Source organism: Cajanus cajan, chromosome 10 (assembly GCF_000230855.2).
Source record: "Cajanus cajan strain Asha chromosome 10, NIPB_CcT2T_4, whole genome shotgun sequence".
In the NCBI taxonomy this organism is placed as follows: Eukaryota; Viridiplantae; Streptophyta; class Magnoliopsida; order Fabales; family Fabaceae; genus Cajanus; species Cajanus cajan.
The window spans coordinates 51,346,865-51,367,809 of record NC_138526.1 but is presented as its reverse complement, the minus strand read 5'-3'; the positions used below and the strand labels follow the sequence as shown (position 1 = coordinate 51,367,809).

Sequence of the window (20,945 nt, the reverse complement as noted above, 5' to 3'; positions counted from 1 at the left end):
ATTCTATAACATGTGTCCGTGATTGGACAACATTCATATTGTTTAGATTTTGCTTTTGAATCAATTGTTTTGTCTTAGAAAGTCATGTGTAGTCCTTTATATGTTGAAACTTCCTAGACTAGCTTGTTTGACCTAATTTTTGTTTTGTGTTCTTGAGTCCGAAATTTTTGTGTATTTTCTTATTAAATCTGAACCTTCCTATATGTGCTTTTGCTTTACATGTTTGAGTTCTTAATTTGCTATTAGTTCTAGCAAATTTCCTATAGTTAGGTTTCTATTATGTCATATTAAAAGTTTTGTCAAATTAAATTGTTAAACACTTTCCTATTAGGTTTTCCTTGAGTCTTGTGTAGTGGCTGAAACTTTGTGCAATTTTTTTAGCCTTAAAACAGAACCAAAACAGAGGTGTGTGTGTCTTATATGCATGAGAAAAACAAAAGAATGAGTGCTTAAAAATTTTCTCTCAAAATAATACAAAATAGTGAAGCACTAGTTACAAAATGCATGTGAACACCTCTTGTTTTGTGTGAAATTTTTGCTGCAGTATTTTTACACTAAATCCGAGAATTCTAAGTGTTTAAAAGGCATTGAAACTCCTGAACATCAAAAGAAAATTAAGAGAAAAATATTTTGCAAAAGAAAAAGAAAGAAAATAGCAAAAGAAAAAGCCATAGGAGTGAAAATTTGGTGTTGTGTGCTCTTGGATTTGGAAAATTTTTGTGACATGTTTGCATTGGTCCAGCCATATATTTGAGTCTTATTTTGTTTTCTAATCTTAGCTTTTGATTTGTTAATCCATTCTAGTGCCATTCATAGGTTATTCTTTTGTGTGCTAGCTTTCTAAACTTGCCTTATTTTTTGCTTGTCAATTTTGTGGAACTCTTTCTAGTCTTGTCTCATTTCTCTTCTACCAATTGGTGTAGCTTTCCTAAATTGTTCTTTTTCAGTTTTTAGCACTAATATTCAGTCTTGAAGGTGGTTGAGTGCTTCTTAAAAGGTGTAGGAGGCCAAGGCAAAGGACATCCACTTGAAGGCTTTGGTGGTTGCTTAGGGAGTTTGTTCTCTCTTGGTGGCTAGGCTCTTGAAAACACCTAGAAGTGACCAAAGTCAAGGTTGCTTCTAAGAGAGGAGTGAAACACCTTGTGAGGCTGCAACTTGGTGGCTGAATTGGAGCAAGAAGGAAGAAAGCTAGTTGTGAAATTTTTTTTGTGAAAATTAGTGACAAATTTTAGTGACGGAATTTTTTTGGTTTCTAAAACTTGTTTTCCTTACAAAATCCGTCTCTAAATTTGTTTCTAGATTAATGGCTAATTTGTTTTCCTTGAAATTAAGTGCAGCCACTAATTTCATTTGAAAGTGAATTTACATTGCATTTGGAGTGTAAATTTGCATTTCATTTGAAGTAAATTTGAATTTCATTTTCCTTGTAATTTTTTGTCTTCTAAATTTTTGTACAAGGCCTTTATTAAGGAGTGTCTTGGAGTGCCTTTGGTGTATCTCCATCTCTCCTTAAGAATTTTCATAGTAATTTTCGTGTAGTACTTGTGAGAGTGGTCCTTGAAGGTCTTTGGTGCCTTTCAAGCTCTCACTTAGGTTTAATTGCTTTCAACGTCTAGTTTAAGTTTTCAAGCAATTTATGTTTTAAGCAATTTATGTTTTCAGTCATTTAAGTTTTCAAGCAATTTAAGTTTTCTTGCTCTTTATGTTTTCAAGCATCTTATAAATTGTACACATAGGCACTTGCTTGTTATTTTTCCTTTAAGAAAAGTTCTTTGTGAAAAATTGTTTTGCGCAAGACAAAAGTACAAGGGGGTTTAGAGATTTTTACTTGAAGAGGCTTGGTTATTAAGTGGCTCTTTAGTAGCTCACCTCCCTCCAAAGTTCAATTTGTACTCTTAGACCTCTAAGTGCCAAGTCTAAAGCACTCCAAAACCTTATTTTCATAAAAACTATTTTTGTGTGAAAAATATCTCTTGAATTAAAATGTCTCAAAATTCCTCCAATAGTGAAAGTGATGGCTCTCCAAAAAGTCTTTCTTATATCACTAAAGAGCTCAAATCACTTAAACTATGGAAAAAGCAAGAATCCATTGAAAGAGAGAAGGAAAGAATTGAAAGAGAAGGACATCTTGCTTATCTTGAGGAAGAGTTGAGAATTTTAAAGCAAGAGGAAGAAAAATTGAAAGAAGATATGAGAAAACATAGGAAAAAGAGTAGGAGTTCACATTCACAATACACATCTCCTAATGAAAGCCTTAATGTAGGTAACCATTATCAACCTCCCCCAAGAAGAACTATTAAAACTAGGGAATCCAAGGTGGATCTCCCTCAATTTTTTGGGAAGGATGATGTGGAGGCCTACCTTGATTGGGAGATGAAGGTAGAACAACTCTTTGCTTGCCATAAGGTAAGTGAAGAAAGAAAAGTCCCTCTTGCAACCCTTAGCTTTCAAGGGCATGCAATGTATTGGTGGACCTCTTTGGAAAGAGAAAGACGTCTCCACAATGATCCACCTATCCAATATTGGAATGATCTTAGGAGTGCATTGAGGAGGAGACACATTCCCTCTTACTATGGTAGGGAGCTTATGAATAAGCTCCAAAGGCTTCAACAAAGAGATATGTCTGTAGAACTCTATAGACAACAAATGGAGCTTTTAATGATGAGGGCATGCATAAGAGAAGAGGAAGCCACTACAGTAGCCAGATTCTTAAGTGGTCTTAATTTAGAGATTAGAGACCAAGTGGAGCTACTACCCTACAGAGACCTAAATGACTTGGTCCAACTTTGTGTAAGGGTAGAACAACAAATGTTGAGAAAATCTTCTAAAAGAGAAAGCTCCCACTCTAGATCTCTTAGGAAAGACTATTTGGAGGAAGAAAAACCTTTTGAAAAGAAAATTATTTCAGAACCCTCCAAAGAATTGGCTAAAAGGAAAGAGAAAAATAAAGATAAGGATAGAGATCTCATCACTCCACACACTAGCACAAAGACTAGTGATATTAAATGTTTCAAGTGTCTAGGGAGAGGTCACATTGCTTCTCAATGTCCTACAAAGAAAGTTATGATCTTAAGGGGGCATGACACTTATAGTAGTCAAGAAGAGACTACTACCTCCTCTTCTAGTGAGAGTGAGGTTGAAACAAAGCTTCAGAGGTCCAAAGTTGAGCCAATTTATCCTTATGAAGGAGAGCTCCTAATGCTTAGGAGAATTCTTCATAATCAACCTAGTGGTACCCTATCACAACGAGAGAACATCTTTCATACAAGATGTAATGTTTTAAATAATGCTTGTTCTCTCATTGTTGATAGTGGTTCATGGTGCAACTATTGTAGCACTAGGTTGGTTAAAAAGTTGAGTCTAATTACTATGCCACATCCTCAACCTTATCATTTGCAATGGCTTAATAAGGATGGTGACATAGTAGTTAACCAACAAGTGAAGGTCAAGTTTTCCATTGGGAAGTATGAGGACTGTAACATCCTAAAATTTTATTTTTATGTATTGGGATTGTTAAAAGGATTATCATATTTTTTTTATATGTATTTTACTATTTATGTATACGTATTTTACTATTCACGTATACGTATTTTTGAATAGTAATATATGTATTTTTGAACAGTAAATCCGTGGACGAACAGTAATCTCGTGAATGCACAGTATTTTACTATTAATATTATTTTAATGAATAGTGCATAGTAAATATAATATTATTTTAATCTGCATAGTAATTCCAGAATTTCTATAAATAGAGGCTAGGGGTTGAAGGAAATTCATAACTTGAGATAAGGAAATTCTGGAGGAAGAAAGAGAGAGAGAGAGAAGAATCTAGAAAGAGAGGAGGTTCTGCTCTAGTTCCGGTCCTAGTTAATAAAAAAGAAGAGGAAGTTCTACTCAAATTTCTATTTAATCAGGTACGGGGGAAAAGAGGGTTATTTATATGTAAAATACATGAGGGTATTGGGTAGAATTTCTTAGAATAACGTTTGATTTATGTGAATGGACGGCCAAGCCTCCTATTGATTTAAAATTTGGAATTTATGTGAATGGACGGCCAAGCCTCCTATTAATTTCTAATTTGGAATAATTAGGAATTTTACTGTTATTCTATTAACTTTTATGTTAAGGAAAGTTAATTGCTATATTACTTGTAAGAATGAAGAATATTGATATAATATGCTTGAAGGGTATGTAGATCTTACTTTGTTAAGTTTATTTGTTATATGGAATTATACATGTGTTATAAATTTGATGAGATGTTGTATGGTTGTGATATGATTGTGATTGTGATGTCTCACATCGATGGCTAGTATGGCACGGCTCTGTATAAGTGGTGTTACAGGGAAGGCGTGACCCTAGCATGGTGTGAGATGAGAAAAACAGTTAACACCACCACTTATGTCAGTTATGGCAGCCCTGACATAGGGTTAATTGCAAGAGATTGTATTGATTGTAATGTGATTGTTGTTACTCACACTAAAGGATTAAGGATGATACGAACCCTGTGTGGTGAATACTTCAGGGACGAGCGTACTCCTCGTAAATCAGGGATGATACGAACCTTGGGTAGGTGATGCTTCAGGGACGAGCGTACCCCTGGTATGGTGTGAGTAAGGGAGGCAATTAACCTGTATCACTTGTGTCAGATGTGGCGAGGCCTTGGCATAGTGTTAATTGTGATATTGATGGACATGAAAATGATTTTATGATTGTGAAAGTGACATGTATAATGGTTTGTGAAATGGTTGAATATTTGATAATTAAATCTATATACATTTATATGAAATAAACAAGTTGTTATAATAAATTATACTGTGATGTGTTTGTATGTGTTTTGCATATAGATAATTTTTCTTTTCTCACCGTATAAATTGTGGATATTTTTAGGTGGAGAGGATCCAGCTGCAATTGGTATATAGTATGTCAGCAGTTTTATTTGGGAAAATGCTCTGATAGTGTGACATCGGGGCAGAGGATTTCTAGTTTAAGATATTTATGAAAATTCTGTAATATTATTTTGAAAACAATTTTAGAAACTCTTGTATTTTAGGTTTGATATTTCTATTAATGTGGTGTATTGAATTTTTGTTATGTGAACCCTTTTACCAATTTCAAAAGTTTATTTTCTTTAATTTTGTTATATTATTTCGATATATGTTTTGGGGTAGTAAGGGTGTCACATTTAGTGGTATCAGAGCCTGGTTGATTCAATCGGCCGTGAGTTATGAGTCTATTGTGCTTGTTTGATAAATGAATGTTGTAGTAAATTGATTGTTGAACATATTGATTTGTTAAAACGACAATTGATTAAAATTGTTGTTTTTAAAGCATAATTGTTAATTTTTCTGGGAGGACAGAAAAACAATGGCAGGAGGTAGAAATGATCTTGCAATCGCCGACGCTCTGCAAGCAATGGCTCAGGCTCTTGGTAATTTGAACCAACGACCAGAAGTTGATTGGCTAGAAAGATTCCAGCGAAATAATCCACCAAGTTTTCGTGGAGGCTATAATCCTGACGGAGCTGCTGACTGGATATTTGAAATTGAAAAGATATTCCAAGTCATGGGATGTCCTGTGACGCAGAAGGTGACTTTGGCTACCTTCATGCTCTCTGGAGAAGCTGGTATCTGGTGGCAAAGTACTTGGCAAAGAATAATAGCCATAGGAACCCAAGTAAGTTGGGATTCTTTCAAGCGGTTATTCTTGGAGAAATATTTTCCCCGAGATGTAAGACACAAGAAACAGGTAGAATTTCTTGAGTTAAAACAAGGAGAAGATTCGGTGGCCGAGTACGTGACTAAGTTTGAAGATTTGGTGAGATTCTGCCCTATGTACGACGGTGTGGGCAATGAGGAGGACAAATGCGTAAAGTTTGTGAGCGGTCTTCGCCCAGAGATTAAACAAGTGTTCAATTATCAAGGGATCACGCACTACCATGAATTGGTAAACAAGTGTAGAGTTTATGATGAGGACAACCAAGCTAGGGTAACTCATTATAAAAGTGGAGGACCAATGAGAAATAATAAGTTTGGTTCATCCAATAAAGGTAAACCTTATAACAAGCCTGCTGGAAATTCGAATACTAAAGTGAATAATCAGGACTTTGTGCAAGGAAACCAAGCTAGCCAACTTTCTGGAGGTGGAAATCGGAGTATTGTTCCACACAAAAAGTGCTATAACTGTGGAAAGTCAGGTCATAGAGCAGTTGAGTGTCGGATGCAAAAGGTACTGATATGCTTCAAATGCAAAGCAGAAGGACACAAGGCTAGTGAATGTCCTCAGAATAGGAAAGAAACAACAGAGATTGAAGGGAACGCTAACAAACCTCGAACCACAGGAAGAGTATTTGCTTTGAGTGGTGCTGAAGCTACTCAATCCGAGGACTTAATTCAGGGTATGTGTTTCATTAATGGAACTCCTTTAACCGTTTTATATGATTCTGGTGCAACTCACTCTTTTATATCACACGCATGTGTGTCTAAGTTAAAATTACCTGTCTCTTCCTTATCTTTTGAGTTAATTGTCGAAACACCCACTAATGGTTCTGTAATTACTTCTGATGTCTGTCCAAAATGTCCTCTAACTATTGAAGGTAGAGATTTCCTGGTTGACTTAATTTGTTTACCTCTAAGTCAACTAGATGTTATTCTGGGTATGGACTGGTTATCTTCCAATCATGTCCTTTTGAACTGTGCTTGTAAATCTATTGTTTTTGGTGAACCTGTTGAAAGAGTGAGTAAGGATTATTTGACTGCCAACCAAGTTAAGGTGTCTATGCAAGCGGATGCCCAAGTGTACATGTTGTTAGCTTCTTTAAATTCTGAGAAAAATGTTTCAGTAAATGAACTGCCTGTTGTATGTGACTTTTCGGATGTCTTCTCTGAGGTGTCTAGCTTACCACCTAGAAGAGAAGTAGAATTTTCCATAGATTTAGTTCCAGGAGCAGGACCTATTTCTATTGCACCTTATAGGATGTCACCCATAGAGTTAGTGGAACTGAAAAAGCAAATAGAAGAATTGTTGGAGAAGGGGTTTGTGAGACCTAGTGTATCACCTTGGGGAGCACCCGTACTCTTAGTCAAAAAGAAAGATGGTAGCATGAGATTGTGTGTGGATTATCGCCAGTTGAACAAAGTGACCATTAAGAACAAATATCCATTGCCTAGGATAGATGATCTTATGGATCAGTTGGCAGGTGCTTGTGTGTTTAGTAAGATTGATCTTAGATCAGGATACCACCAGATTAGGGTTAAGGAAGAAGATGTACCTAAGACAGCCTTTAGAACTCGCTATGGACACTATGAGTATCTAGTAATGCCTTTCGGTGTGACAAATGCTTCTGCAATTTTTATGGACTACATGAACCGGATTCTTCATCCATACTTGGATAAATTTGTAGTTGTCTTTATAGATGACATACTAGTTTATTCCAAGACTAAAGAGGAGCATGAGGAACACTTAAGGGTAGTACTACAAACTCTCAGGGAGAAACAACTTTATGCTAAGTTGTCCAAGTGTGATTTTTGGCTAGAGGAGGTGAGTTTCTTAGGACATGTAATTTCAAGTGGAGGAATAGCAGTGGATCCATCTAAGGTTGAGGCTGTGCTTAATTGGGAGACACCTAAGTCAGTTAGTGAGATTAGGAGTTTCCTTGGATTAGCTGGATATTATAGGAGATTCATAGAAGGATTCTCTAAGTTAGCATTACCTTTGACAAATTTGACTAGGAAAGGGGTTGTGTTTGTTTGGGATAGTAAATGTGAAGATAGTTTCCGAACCCTTAAGGAAAAATTGACTAGTGCACCTGTTTTAGTATTGCCTGATCTTAGTAAGACTTTTGTGGTTTACTGTGACGCTTCTAAGATGGGTTTGGGTGGTGTATTAATGCAAGAGGGTAGGGTTGTATCTTATGCATCCAGACAATTGAAGGTACATGAGAGGAATTACCCCACCCATGATCTTGAATTAGCAGCTGTGGTATTCACACTTAAGATTTGGAGACATTATTTGTATGGTTCAAAATTTGAGGTGTTTAGTGATCATAAGAGTCTTAGGTATTTATTTGACCAAAAAGAATTAAATATGAGGCAAAGGAGATGGTTGGAATTCCTTAAAGACTATGATTTTGATCTTAATTATCATCCAGGAAAAGCTAATGTGGTAGCTGATGCCTTGAGTAGAAAATCTTTGCATTTGTCTTCTCTTATGATTAGAGAGATGGATCTTTTGACACAATTTAGAGACTTGAGTCTGACTTGTGAAGTGAACCATAATAGTGTAAGACTAGGTATGACTCGGGTGACTAGTGAGTTGTTGGGGGAAATTAGAGAAGCACAGTTAATGGATTCATTTCTAGAGGCTAGACGAAAGGATATAGGACAAGGGATTGGAGAAGAATTTACCTTGGGTGCAGATGGAGTGGTAAGATTTAAAGATCGAGTATGTGTGCCTAGTAACCCTACACTTAAACGACTGATACTAGAGGAAGGTCATAAGAGCAAGCTTAGTTTTCATCCAGGAGCAACTAAGATGTATCAAGACCTAAGGAAGATATTCTGGTGGCCTAGGATGAAGAAAGATATAGCTGAATTTGTGAGTGCCTGTCTAGTATGTCAGAAGGCTAAGATAGAGCATCAAAAACCTTCAGGACTACTTCAGCCTTTGAGTATACCCGAGTGGAAGTGGGATAGCATTTCTATGGACTTTGTAGTTGCTTTGCCTAGGACTAGGAAAGGGCATGATTCCATTTGGGTTATAGTTGATAGGTTGACCAAGAGTGCACATTTTCTACCTATTAACATTAGGCATTCTCTAGAGAAATTGGCTAGATTGTACATTGATGAAATTGTGAGATTGCATGGGATACCATCTAGCATAATTTCAGACAGAGACCCTAGATTCACCTCTAGATTTTGGGAGAGCCTACAACAAGCCTTGGGAACCCAACTGAGACTTAGTTCAGCATATCATCCTCAAACTGATGGTCAGACTGAGAGGACTATTCAGTCTTTAGAGGATTTGCTTAGAGCCTGTGTTTTGGACCAAGGAGGAAGTTGGGATAGCCTTTTACCTTTGATAGAGTTTACCTATAATAATAGTTACCACTCTAGCATAGGTATGGCACCCTATGAAGCCTTGTATGGTAGGAGGTGTAGAACTCCTTTGTGTTGGAGTGAGCCTGGAGACAATGTCATCTTAGGACCTGAGATTGTGCAACAAACTACTGAAAAAGTTAAATTGATACAGGATAGGATGAGGACAGCTCAGAGTAGACAGAAAAGTTATGCTGACAGAAGAAGAAAGGATTTAGAATTTCAAGAAGGTGACCATGTATTCTTGAAAGTCACTCCGTGGACTGGGGTTGGCAGGGCATTAAAATCCAGAAAACTTACTCCTCGATTTATTGGTCCTTTTCAAATTCTTAAAAGAGTCGGCAATGTTGCCTACCAAATTGCTTTGCCTCCTAATTTGTCAAATCTTCATGATGTCTTTCACATTTCTCAACTTCGAAAATATATCCACGATCCTTCGCATGTGATTGAGTCGGATCATATTGAGGTTAAGGAGAACTTGACGGTGGAAGCTACCCCGATAAGAGTCGAGGATCGAATGGTAAAGCAACTTAGGGGTAAAGAAATTCCTTTGGTAAAGGTTATTTGGGGAGGAGCTATACCTGAAAGTGCTACTTGGGAATTAGAGGAAAAGATGAAAGCTTCATATCCATTTTTATTTGCATCAGGTAATTTCGGGGACGAAATTTCTAAAAGGAGGGGAGTAATGTAACATCCTAAAATTTTATTTTTATGTATTGGGATTGTTAAAAGGATTATCATATTTTTTTTATATGTATTTTACTATTTATGTATACGTATTTTACTATTCACGTATACGTATTTTTGAATAGTAATATATGTATTTTTGAACAGTAAATCCGTGGACGAACAGTAATCTCGTGAATGCACAGTATTTTACTATTAATATTATTTTAATGAATAGTGCATAGTAAATATAATATTATTTTAATCTGCATAGTAATTCCAGAATTTCTATAAATAGAGGCTAGGGGTTGAAGGAAATTCATAACTTGAGATAAGGAAATTCTGGAGGAAGAAAGAGAGAGAGAGAGAAGAATCTAGAAAGAGAGGAGGTTCTGCTCTAGTTCCGGTCCTAGTTAATAAAAAAGAAGAGGAAGTTCTACTCAAATTTCTATTTAATCAGGTACGGGGGAAAAGAGGGTTATTTATATGTAAAATACATGAGGGTATTGGGTAGAATTTCTTAGAATAACGTTTGATTTATGTGAATGGACGGCCAAGCCTCCTATTGATTTAAAATTTGGAATTTATGTGAATGGACGGCCAAGCCTCCTATTAATTTCTAATTTGGAATAATTAGGAATTTTACTGTTATTCTATTAACTTTTATGTTAAGGAAAGTTAATTGCTATATTACTTGTAAGAATGAAGAATATTGATATAATATGCTTGAAGGGTATGTAGATCTTACTTTGTTAAGTTTATTTGTTATATGGAATTATACATGTGTTATAAATTTGATGAGATGTTGTATGGTTGTGATATGATTGTGATTGTGATGTCTCACATCGATGGCTAGTATGGCACGGCTCTGTATAAGTGGTGTTACAGGGAAGGCGTGACCCTAGCATGGTGTGAGATGAGAAAAACAGTTAACACCACCACTTATGTCAGTTATGGCAGCCCTGACATAGGGTTAATTGCAAGAGATTGTATTGATTGTAATGTGATTGTTGTTACTCACACTAAAGGATTAAGGATGATACGAACCCTGTGTGGTGAATACTTCAGGGACGAGCGTACTCCTCGTAAATCAGGGATGATACGAACCTTGGGTAGGTGATGCTTCAGGGACGAGCGTACCCCTGGTATGGTGTGAGTAAGGGAGGCAATTAACCTGTATCACTTGTGTCAGATGTGGCGAGGCCTTGGCATAGTGTTAATTGTGATATTGATGGACATGAAAATGATTTTATGATTGTGAAAGTGACATGTATAATGGTTTGTGAAATGGTTGAATATTTGATAATTAAATCTATATACATTTATATGAAATAAACAAGTTGTTATAATAAATTATACTGTGATGTGTTTGTATGTGTTTTGCATATAGATAATTTTTCTTTTCTCACCGTATAAATTGTGGATATTTTTAGGTGGAGAGGATCCAACTGCAATTGGTATATAGTATGTCAGCAGTTTTATTTGGGAAAATGCTCTGATAGTGTGACATCGGGGCAGAGGATTTCTAGTTTAAGATATTTATGAAAATTCTGTAATATTATTTTGAAAACAATTTTAGAAACTCTTGTATTTTAGGTTTGATATTTCTATTAATGTGGTGTATTGAATTTTTGTTATGTGAACCCTTTTACCAATTTCAAAAGTTTATTTTCTTTAATTTTGTTATATTATTTCGATATATGTTTTGGGGTAGTAAGGGTGTCACAAGGACCAAGTTTTATGTGATATAGTACCAATGGAAGCTTGTCATATTTTCTTAGGAAGACCATGGCAATTTGAAAAGAAAACAGTACATGATGGTCTTACTAATGAAATTACCTTCACTCATAAGGAAAAGAAATTTGTGTTTTATCCTCTCTCACCTCAACAAGTGGCTGAGGATCAAACACAAATGAAAATAAAAAGAAAAAGTGAGAAAGTAGGAAAGAGTAAAGAGGAAGAAATATCCTCTAAGGGAGTTATGTCTAAAGAGAATTACTTTGTCAATAAAGAACCTATGAAAACTATTCTCTTTATTCATAAAGACCTTAACTCTTACCCTTACGCTGCCACTAGTCTTGAAGAAGAGATTCACAAATCCATTATTTTTAAAGAAAAAGAATCTCAACTTCAAGATTTTGTGAAGGAGAAGTGGACTTCTTTTAGTTCTACTTCTCATGCTACTTCCTTGGTAGTGCCCAAGGTAGATAGTCTTCCTACCTTAGTTGTGTCAATAATGCACCCAATTTATGGAATATATTATTTGTTGGATATAACATCTGAACCTTCAAGGTTCCTTGTGACAAATTCTTTTCATAACTATCCAACAAATAATATAATCCAAAATTGTTTAGGGAATTTCTTAGTAGTATTTTCCTTATTTTTTAGGAAAAGCCTAGCTTACCACATAGGGTACTTTAGGCAAGATATTTTAGTTTTTAGGATTAAGGCTTTAGTGTGCTATAGTTTTAGCTTTAGCACATTTTTAGGATTTAGAAATATACCTAGTCTATGTTTAGGAGAAGATCCTATTCATTATATTAGTAGGTCTAGTATCATAGATTTCTTTAGGTTTCATGAAAGGATTCCTACTAGGATATACCTTTCACATTTATTTGTTGAGAATATCACCTCTAATGAATTTTATTATATATTTGTAGGTGTGGCCAATAATCATGAAGACCCTCGAGATTTGAGGTCAAATCCTTTTCAAGAGGGAGGGGATGATAGACTATGGCCAAGGCCAAGGAATCCAAGAGGTGATATCTTAAAAGAACCAAGAGGAATGGGATGATCTTAAAGACCTTTTCATTTGTTTGTACATATAGTAGTCTCTTGTATAGGTTATTTTGCCTTTGTATTTGTAAAGCACTTTACTTGCTTTTTCCTAGTGTTTGTATATTGTTTTTAAGGTAGGTTACTTGGAGAGTTTAGCTCCATTTAACCTCCCTAGTTGATACTTTCATTTTCTATTTTTTCAGTAGGAAAAAGGGGGTGTCATTTAGCAATGCTTGAGGGTGTGCTTAGAAATTGGGCCTGAGTTGGGCCTAGGCAAAATTTTACATATTGGACTCATTTTGCTCCTAATTTTTCATAGATTTGATTTAGCTAGGTTTCATCATCATATGATGAACCTAACTAAACCAAATCAAAGATTTTCAAATTAATTCAAGGAGCATTTTGGAACCATGGGCCGCCTAGCTTTTCCTTTCTCCTTGGCCGAATTTTCTAAGTGCTTCTCCTTGAGTTTGGAAGCTTGTCTTGCAAGTTTCTAAACTCAAGCAAGGTTAGCTCACCTTACCATGGTTCTTAAGTGAACCATGGTCAAGGTTAGCTTCCCTTGCAAGCTAGCTAGACCGTAGAGAGTTAAGTTCACCTCACCATGGTTTCTAGTAAACCATGGTGAAGGTTAGCTTCTCCTACAAGCTACCTTATCCTATATATTTGTTTCCTACACTCTTGTAAACACTTTTGAGATATATGAGAAATCAACTTCTGAATTTTCTCTCAATCAAGAGTCACCAAAATCCGTGGGAACCAATTCCTCCTAGGTTTTCATCAAGGTTCCTTCAACCTTGCTTTGGTTCATCAACTTTCTCCATCCAAGAGAAGTAACCGAACCTCCTCCATAGACTTCACCTCCTTTGAAGCTTCTTCAATGGAGATTCAAGATTCTTCCAAGGGATTAACCTCAAGTTGCATTCGGTCCTTGCATGGAATCAAGTGAAGGATTATCATTCTCCTCACCTAGTTCCATCACTTTCATTGAGAGCCAGCCAAATCGAGAAGGGCTACCCACGGAGGGTTCTGACCATCGGAGGGTTCTGACCGGCAAGAAGGCCGAGTGAAGTGCCAGTGAGTGAAGTACCGTGGAGTGCAGCCATCGAGGACGCTGGCTTTCGAAGGGGGTGGTAATGTAACAAGTCCCACATCGGGGAGGTCTCCTCACCAAGGAGGCTCCTTATAAGGCGGGAGGTTCTCCAACCTCTTGGGCCGGCTTTTGAGGGATGGTTCCCTTCCTTAGCCTTATGCTCGTTACAATGGTGCTTTCATTGAGAGCCAGCCAAATCGAGAAGGGCTACCCACGGTGGGTTCTGACCATCGGAGGGTTCTGACCGGCAAGAAGGCCGAGTGAAGTGCGGGTGAGTGAAGTACCGTGGAGTGCAGTCATCGAGGACGCTGGCTTTCGAAGGGGGTGGTAATGTAACAAGTCCCACATCGGGGAGGTCTCCTCACCAAGGAGGCCTTATAAGGCGGGAGGTTCTCCAACCTCTTGGGCCGGCTTTTGAGAGATGGTTCCCTTCCTTAGCCTTATGCTCGTTACAGGAGTTCTATGAATGATTAATTAATTAATTAGTGATAGCAATTTTCTTTTCCGATTTTTAGTATTTATGTTATTGTTGAAATATCCATTAGTTTTATTCACGACTAATTTGTCTTACTTACTTTATTGATAATTAATCTTCAATGAAATTTGACTAATCACTTTTAAAAGTGTCTCTTCTAACAATTTTTTTTTTTCATTTACAAATTTTAAATATGAAACTTTAGTTGAAAAACCAAATTCAGTTTTATTCTAATTGATAACTTGATACTCTTTCTTTTCCAACTTAAACCAGCAGAACAAATGCAGTACAATTTTTTTATATATAAAATACAATAATAGCAAAAAGTAGGGTAAATGTATCCTCAGCACCTACACCAAGAAAGTAAGAAGTAAAGGAAAATGTGGGAAAATATCTGAATTGTTAATTTGAAAAAGATTGAGTCCCCCAACAAGTGTAGTAGTGTGGGAATTACACGTTTCAAAACCAAATCAATTTTCCTTGCTCCCAGAAGTGATGATTGGAATCGACAAACAAGTGGGCCCATTCATGGGCTTGGGCCTTTGGCCACTTGTCATGCATGTGGCACAAGAACCAGATTTATCGGGGGGGGGGGGGGGCACCATTGCCAATTTGATACTGTAATTGTGGGTATAAAATATGCAATGTGTATTCCAAACCCTCCATTTCCTTCAGATTTTTCTCCAAAGGCCCATCAACAGCCACGTGCTGCACAACTATGCTTTGTTTCTCGAACTTTCTCAATGATGTTGGGTGGAAAAACAAACATAAAACATTATGTGTAAATAAATATCAAAGAACATGTTATAGCCTCAAACTCAAATGATATCAGCCCCTTCGTTTCAATTGAGAGCCTGGGTTTTGCAGCCTTGTTGAAGCAAGTCCAAATATCATTATTCACTTTTTTGCACTGAAATGGACTACTTATATAATCTGTATTATGAGCCCATTATGAAATTGCGGCCCAAAGAGAATTCTCTGACCGATGGCAACTACAAATCATGAATATAATGAAATATTTGGCAGATAAAAGTATTTAAAAATGGAAATACACAATCAAATGTAAAACAAGTAAATATAAGACCATAACATTAAAACCAAAAGAATTATTCTGAGAACAATATTAAGAACTCAATTATTACTAAATAAATTATTTTGACATTAAAATGTTCTAGATTTTGTATCTATGTTTATAGTAATGATATTTAAACACCCAAACATTGTAAACACTCTTTTTGACACTCTACATTTCAATTATTTTTTTCTCTATCTAAATGTAGTTTAGCATTTGGTGTGTCCAAATTTCCCCCCTTGTTTTTATCATACTTCCATGTTGGTATGATTAATATTATAGTCCGAGTGCCTGTTTGTACTTCTTTTGGAGGAAAAGTTGGCTCACATAGAATTTTATAAGGGGGATAACTTGTTTTCAAAAACAAAGGTAAAATTTGTTTCATTACCGAAACAAATTAGAAATAATAATTTTCTTCACAAAATAATTTATTTTAAGTAGGTAAGATTTTAAATTAAAGATATTACATATTGTGCAATAGGAAAAATGTTAATTAAAAAAATAAATAAATAACACGGATAAGGTAGGAACCATTGGATCAGAATGCTAAAATAGCAAAGTGATAAATCTTTAACGTCGGAAATATTCTCCACCGTTAGATCACGTAGCTCTCGCGTCATCACCCTATGCAGAAAGCGTTTCTTCAAATCTAACGGTTGAGAAAGCGCGTGAGTCAACACGACAACACACATCTGACATCAACGTTTCCGCTCCCTTTCTTTTCATACAGAGACGTGTTAAGCATTGCTGACGTTTTTTTTTTCTCTTCTTTTTGTTTTTTTTTTTCAATTATAAGATTAAAGATAATATTTTATTTATTTTTCACATCATTAAATGTTTGTTCTCTTTTTGTTTAGTAAAAATCGAAAATCTGAAGCAAAACAAACGGCACACACAGTGAGCTTCGAATCGTTTGCGTGAGCTGAATCAGGTGAACACTTTCTTCCTCACTCACATTCCGAAACGTCTTCAATTGTTTTCGCAAGTTTTAAGTTGTTTTTGAGGTTTCGTTTCGATTTATTATGGTTTCGGATGTCAAATGTTTTGATGTTTCCGTTGTTCGGATCAGAGTGTTTGTTGTCTGAATGAGACAGAGACATGAATTAATTGTTAATGAAACTAATGCGTTGCGGTGGGATTTGGTTTTGTTTTTAACTCCGAATTAGGATTTACTAGGTTTCTGTTTCTGGGAAGACTCTTTTGTTATGAATTCACTGCTACCTAACTATGTTACTATTTATGAGTATGGATTTAGTTCCTAATGTCATGTATCCCTTTATTTTATGCTGAATTCAAACCCTTACTCAACTGCTTTTGGAATTGCATTGCATCCTGTTGTTGTTGGAACTAGATCTTCATGTGAATAATGTTCAAGATAATCTTTGTTATAAAACGCTCTATTGTGTTCTCACTATGGGGTTCGAATCCTAGTTCTTGTGTATGCAAAAGAAAATGAAGCTGAGAGAGGATATTCACTTATTTAGTGTCTATCAAATCTGGAAAGAGATTAGCCCATGTTTGACGGGAGGTACTTCTTGATAATGAACCAAAAAATAAAATTAGCTAGGACAAAACAGGTTATAGGATTTTGGAGTAGTAAGATTTTAATATGTAAAATTATTTGTCTGTGGTTACCTTGATCAGGATAAAGGTTAATCCCTCTTTGAAGGCCTGGGCTGAAGATCTTGCTACGTTAAGTTCTGTGTATTACGGTGGATTTGTAAGTGATATGAAATCAAATTAGGAGAAGGTGAAGACCGGAAAACTTGCTGCTACCACTCTATGCCTTATCGCATTTTTATTTGGTGATTTAGATGGATGTTACTTCTCTGGGTCCAAATAGCAACACTCAAACCGACCAACACCCTTTGCTGATGGAGCAGCCAGAAATCCGTAATGGTCATCAGCACATAATTGACATTACAAGGAATGGTGAAGCTATAACCACATCATCACACAATGATCAACACTCTGAAATGCATTTAGCACAGAATGAAGATCAACCAACTGGGGACACACAAGATTCCACTCATCAAACGTCTTCATCTTCTGCATCCAGATTAAACTCTAGAAATTCTGCTTCGTTGAGACGAGGTGAGGGGTATGGTCATCGTGGAAGAAGTCCATTGAATTCTGGACTGTGGATTTCTGTTGAGCTTGTTGTCACTGTAAGTCAGATCATAGCATCTATCATCATTTTGTCATTGTCCAGGAATGAACATCCACAGGCCCCGTTATTTGCATGGATTGTGGGTTATGCATCTGGTTGTGTTGCCACACTTCCCATTCTCTACTGGCGTTTTCGAAACCGTAATCAAAGCAATGAACAAGATGCCTCTCAACTATCTCAAGGATCTTCTGGAAACAATCCTCCAGATCGAACTTATACTGCCATCTACGTTTCTCATGTCTCAGATGAGGAGAATGGTCATGCTGCACAATCTGCCACAAGAAACACTATAATTCCTGGAGCCTTTACTTCTAGGTATGATTATTTTTACCCGTCTTTCTTCTTCTTTTTTTTTTTTGGGGTTGGGGTTGGGTTATTAGTCCTGGTATTCAGTATTCACCTTTTATTATGAAGAGTATCACCCCTTTTTTACCCATTTATATGATAAGATTATACCCCTGATATATTATATTGTTACCAGCTAAAAAGGAAGAAGAATAATGGAAACTAACTTTCCATCTTAATAGACACATCTACATTATGACAAGTATTTGGATTGTTCCTTAAACCCTTAAATGTATCAGAATTAGACTTAGAATTCCTTTTGGATATACACGGTCTTTGAATTCTCCTAAAATAATAATTTTTGTTGTTATGCATTTTGAGTACACTATTGGTTTATTTTTTTTACGGGCAAATATCCTTTTTCAAGTGGTGTACTTTTGCCCAATATTCATCTGGGTGGAAATGGGATTGCCGTTGGATGCAAAAGTAAATTTTAATTAATTGAAAGTGTCCAATATTTGAGTTTATTTAAGTTTTTGGGACTTTTGTTTCCCCGAGGATATGGGGGATTGGATGATGGATGGAACAAAGTTGCCAAGGAAGAGTAGGAGAAGGACAAGTACATAATAGGTTTTTTGTTCTGTTTTTCAATTAAAAATAAGATTCATATATTATATACAACAGGCTTCTAGAAGCAAAATGGTGAAAATATTGAAAGTTTGGATATTTGTGATAAGGTATAGGATGTGAAGGCAGATTTTTAGTAGTGACGTTTCTCTTTTTTTTTTTTTTTTGATGATAACGATATTATGATTGCAGTGGGTAAATTGTAACATCTTGTTTCCTCCAAGGTTATTGATGTTAAACTTCCAGCTAATAAAATACGTTGCCTAATTTTATCCGTGTTTAATGAATGCACTAAGCAGAGAAATTCCTTGTTAAAATACACTTACTGAAACTTCTTATGAGCTTCGCCCAGACTGGGAAAGATTGGAACCTTAAAATATGTTGCAGTTTTAACACTTTATTTTCTTATGATGCTATTGAATGACAAATTCAGCTTGATACAAAACCTTGATGCCTGGTCTGACTTTAGGCCTATTTGGATAAGCTTGTTCAGAAATACTTGTAGAATAAAAAAATAGGAAGAAAAATATTAATGAACTTTTTCATAAGTTAAAATTAGATTATGCATGAGTTAAAAATAAGATTTTGGTGAAGCTAATAGGAGAAAACTTTTACAAATTAGATTATACATAAACCAATTTGAACTTATGGAGAAATTTATTTCATTTTTCTTCCTATTTTTCTCTCTTAAATGTGTTTATAGAGATGTTTATCTAAGCAAATCCTTTTATCCATGTTTAACGAATCACTAGCAAACTAAGCGGAGAAATTTCTTGCTAAATTGCAGGCTTAATGGATTAGTAGACCATTTCAAGATGGCCTTGGATTGCTTCTTTGCTGTATGGTTTGTAGTAGGAAATGTTTGGATCTTTGGAGGTCACACTTCTGCTTCCGATGCTCCACAATTGTATAGGTATTTGTAACAAACTGTTTTTGCACAACCAGTACTTTACTTTCTCGAGTCTTCAAATAATCTGGGCTTCATTTCATGCAGGTTATGTATTGTGTTTCTTACCTTTAGCTGTATTGGATATGCAATGCCATTTATACTTTGTGCAACAATTTGTTGCTGCCTACCTTGTATAATTTCTGTTTTGGGCATTCGGGAGGATTTTTCTCAAAATAGAGGAGCAACAGCAGAATCAATTAATGCTCTACCAATCTTCAAATTCAAAATGAAGGACAGTGAAAATGGTGATGATCAGGATGTCAATGCAGCTATAGATGAAGGTGGAATTTTGGCTGCAGGGACAGAAAAAGAGCGAGTAATATCAGGAGAAGACGCGGTAAGTTTAATTGGTGACTATTTGTTTTTAAGTTATGAATTGACAACAAAAGAGTGTTAGTAACACTTTTTAACACACTTCTTTTAACACTATTATTGGCAAGAATTTATTAAAATTACAAAATCATGAGGCATATTAAATAAAACTGGGATCCATAAAAGTTTGTTTTCAATAAATTTCAGTAAATAATTAAGTGTATATCCCAAAGAATGTTATATATTGCTAGCATTTTTCTTGACAATATTTGTATCGAATCTTTACTTTAAGCCAAAAGAAGAATGAATGAAAAGTTTTAGATATAAGTAGAACCTGAATGTAAGTAAGTACTGCCTCTGCTGCTTTATATAAGAAACAAATAATTAATTCATCAAAACTAATAAGAGTAGTTAAGATAGTTAATATTCATTAATAATATTAAAAAAAATATAAATTTTATTCCAAAGACACTTTTTTAATTGATTGGTTTAAATAGTAGTTGTATTAAATAACAATACTCTTAATTAAATAACTTTTTCCACCAATTAATGTAAATTATATTATTAATAGATCAATAAATTTATTTACTTGCATGAAGGTATAAAAGAAAATTAGTAATTAATGCATCTAAAGTAGATAATTGTTTCCTATAATTAGGACTAAAAAAGTATATTCATTTGTTTCTTGCATAAAAAAACAGAGGTAGTATTAAGGATGGTGCTTTGAATTTGTAGCTATGGTTGTTGCAGGTTTGTTGCATTTGCTTAGCAAAATATGCAGATAATGACGAGCTTAGAGAGTTACCATGCTCTCACGTTTTTCATGTAGCGTGTGTGGACAAATGGTTAAAGATAAATGCTTCATGCCCTCTTTGTAAAAGTGAAGTTGGCACAAGTAATGGAGGGTCACCTTCAGTTTGGGATTCCAGTACACATTAAGGGAGAATGGTTACCAACATAACCTTAGTTTCTCTTTGCCGAAGGCACATATCCTCCATGAAGTTGCACCTTTTCAAATTCACATCATCAAACCTTTTGGATTCTGCTTTAAAGGTGAGATCCAAAGAGAACATAAGTAATACCTTGAAGCATATGTTGTGATGTTGCGAGCTAGTGAAAGGTTTTTCTCCCCTGTCGGCTTTTCCCACGACATCTGCAACGGTTTTACATACACGCCAAGTATTGTTTGTAGAAAATACGTTGTTTCAAATCTTTCTTCGTTTATCAGTTCTCCATCTGTATATATAACAAAATTTAGTAAAAATGTTGATTTTTTTAATATAAAACTGTAACATACTACCTGCTTCAACTAGCTTTACTTAAAGTAATTATCTGTTCAAATTTTAAGCACTTAGTAATTTTATTTTTTTTCGTTCGATGTCAAAATGGCATATATGCTTCAACTAACTTCACTGTAGTGAATTAT

General features: G+C 35.5%; 2 protein-coding genes across 3 annotated transcripts; both read left to right on the top strand.

Moving 5' to 3' along the window:
• The first annotated feature begins 5,364 nt into the window (after positions 1-5,364).
• LOC145952543 (uncharacterized) lies at positions 5,365-16,920 on the top strand. Its single transcript, XM_083064931.1, has 6 exons — positions 5,365-6,394; positions 6,734-6,855; positions 6,972-7,031; positions 7,189-7,311; positions 7,435-7,625; positions 16,821-16,920. The coding sequence occupies exons 1-6, from the start codon at positions 5,365-5,367 to the stop codon at positions 16,918-16,920; spliced, it is 1,626 nt and encodes a 541-aa protein (XP_082921057.1).
• Positions 15,951-20,828, top strand: LOC109790641 (RING/U-box superfamily protein). 2 transcript variants are annotated; one of them, XM_020349830.3, is made up of 6 exons: positions 15,951-16,107; positions 16,821-16,896; positions 16,991-17,661; positions 19,046-19,171; positions 19,253-19,544; positions 20,270-20,828. In XM_020349830.3, the coding sequence occupies exons 3-6, from the start codon at positions 16,991-16,993 to the stop codon at positions 20,456-20,458; spliced, it is 1,278 nt and encodes a 425-aa protein (XP_020205419.1). In that variant the 5' UTR covers positions 15,951-16,107; positions 16,821-16,896; the 3' UTR covers positions 20,459-20,828. The 2 variants fall into 2 exon arrangements, with proteins under 2 accessions (XP_020205419.1, XP_020205418.1); XM_020349829.3 differs by having other exon boundaries at positions 16,821-17,661.
• The last annotated feature ends 117 nt before the right edge of the window (positions 20,829-20,945 follow it).

What these genes read in the sequence shown, in the direction of transcription:
- LOC145952543 (XM_083064931.1), top strand. Translation starts at nt 5,365, where the DNA reads ATGGCAGGAGGTAGAAATGATCTTGCAATCGCCGACGCTCTGCAAGCA. An exon ending in ATCCGAGGACTTAATTCAGG is followed by an intron (nt 6,395 to 6,733) that starts GTATGTGTTTCA and finishes CTGTTGAAAGAG; the next exon opens with TGAGTAAGGATTATTTGACT. An exon ending in GAAGAATTGTTGGAGAAGGG is followed by an intron (nt 7,032 to 7,188) that starts GTTTGTGAGACC and finishes CTTATGGATCAG; the next exon opens with TTGGCAGGTGCTTGTGTGTT.
- LOC109790641 (XM_020349830.3), top strand. Translation starts at nt 16,991, where the DNA reads ATGGATGTTACTTCTCTGGGTCCAAATAGCAACACTCAAACCGACCAA. An exon ending in CCTGGAGCCTTTACTTCTAG is followed by an intron (nt 17,662 to 19,045) that starts GTATGATTATTT and finishes GCTAAATTGCAG; the next exon opens with GCTTAATGGATTAGTAGACC. An exon ending in GATGCTCCACAATTGTATAG is followed by an intron (nt 19,172 to 19,252) that starts GTATTTGTAACA and finishes CATTTCATGCAG; the next exon opens with GTTATGTATTGTGTTTCTTA.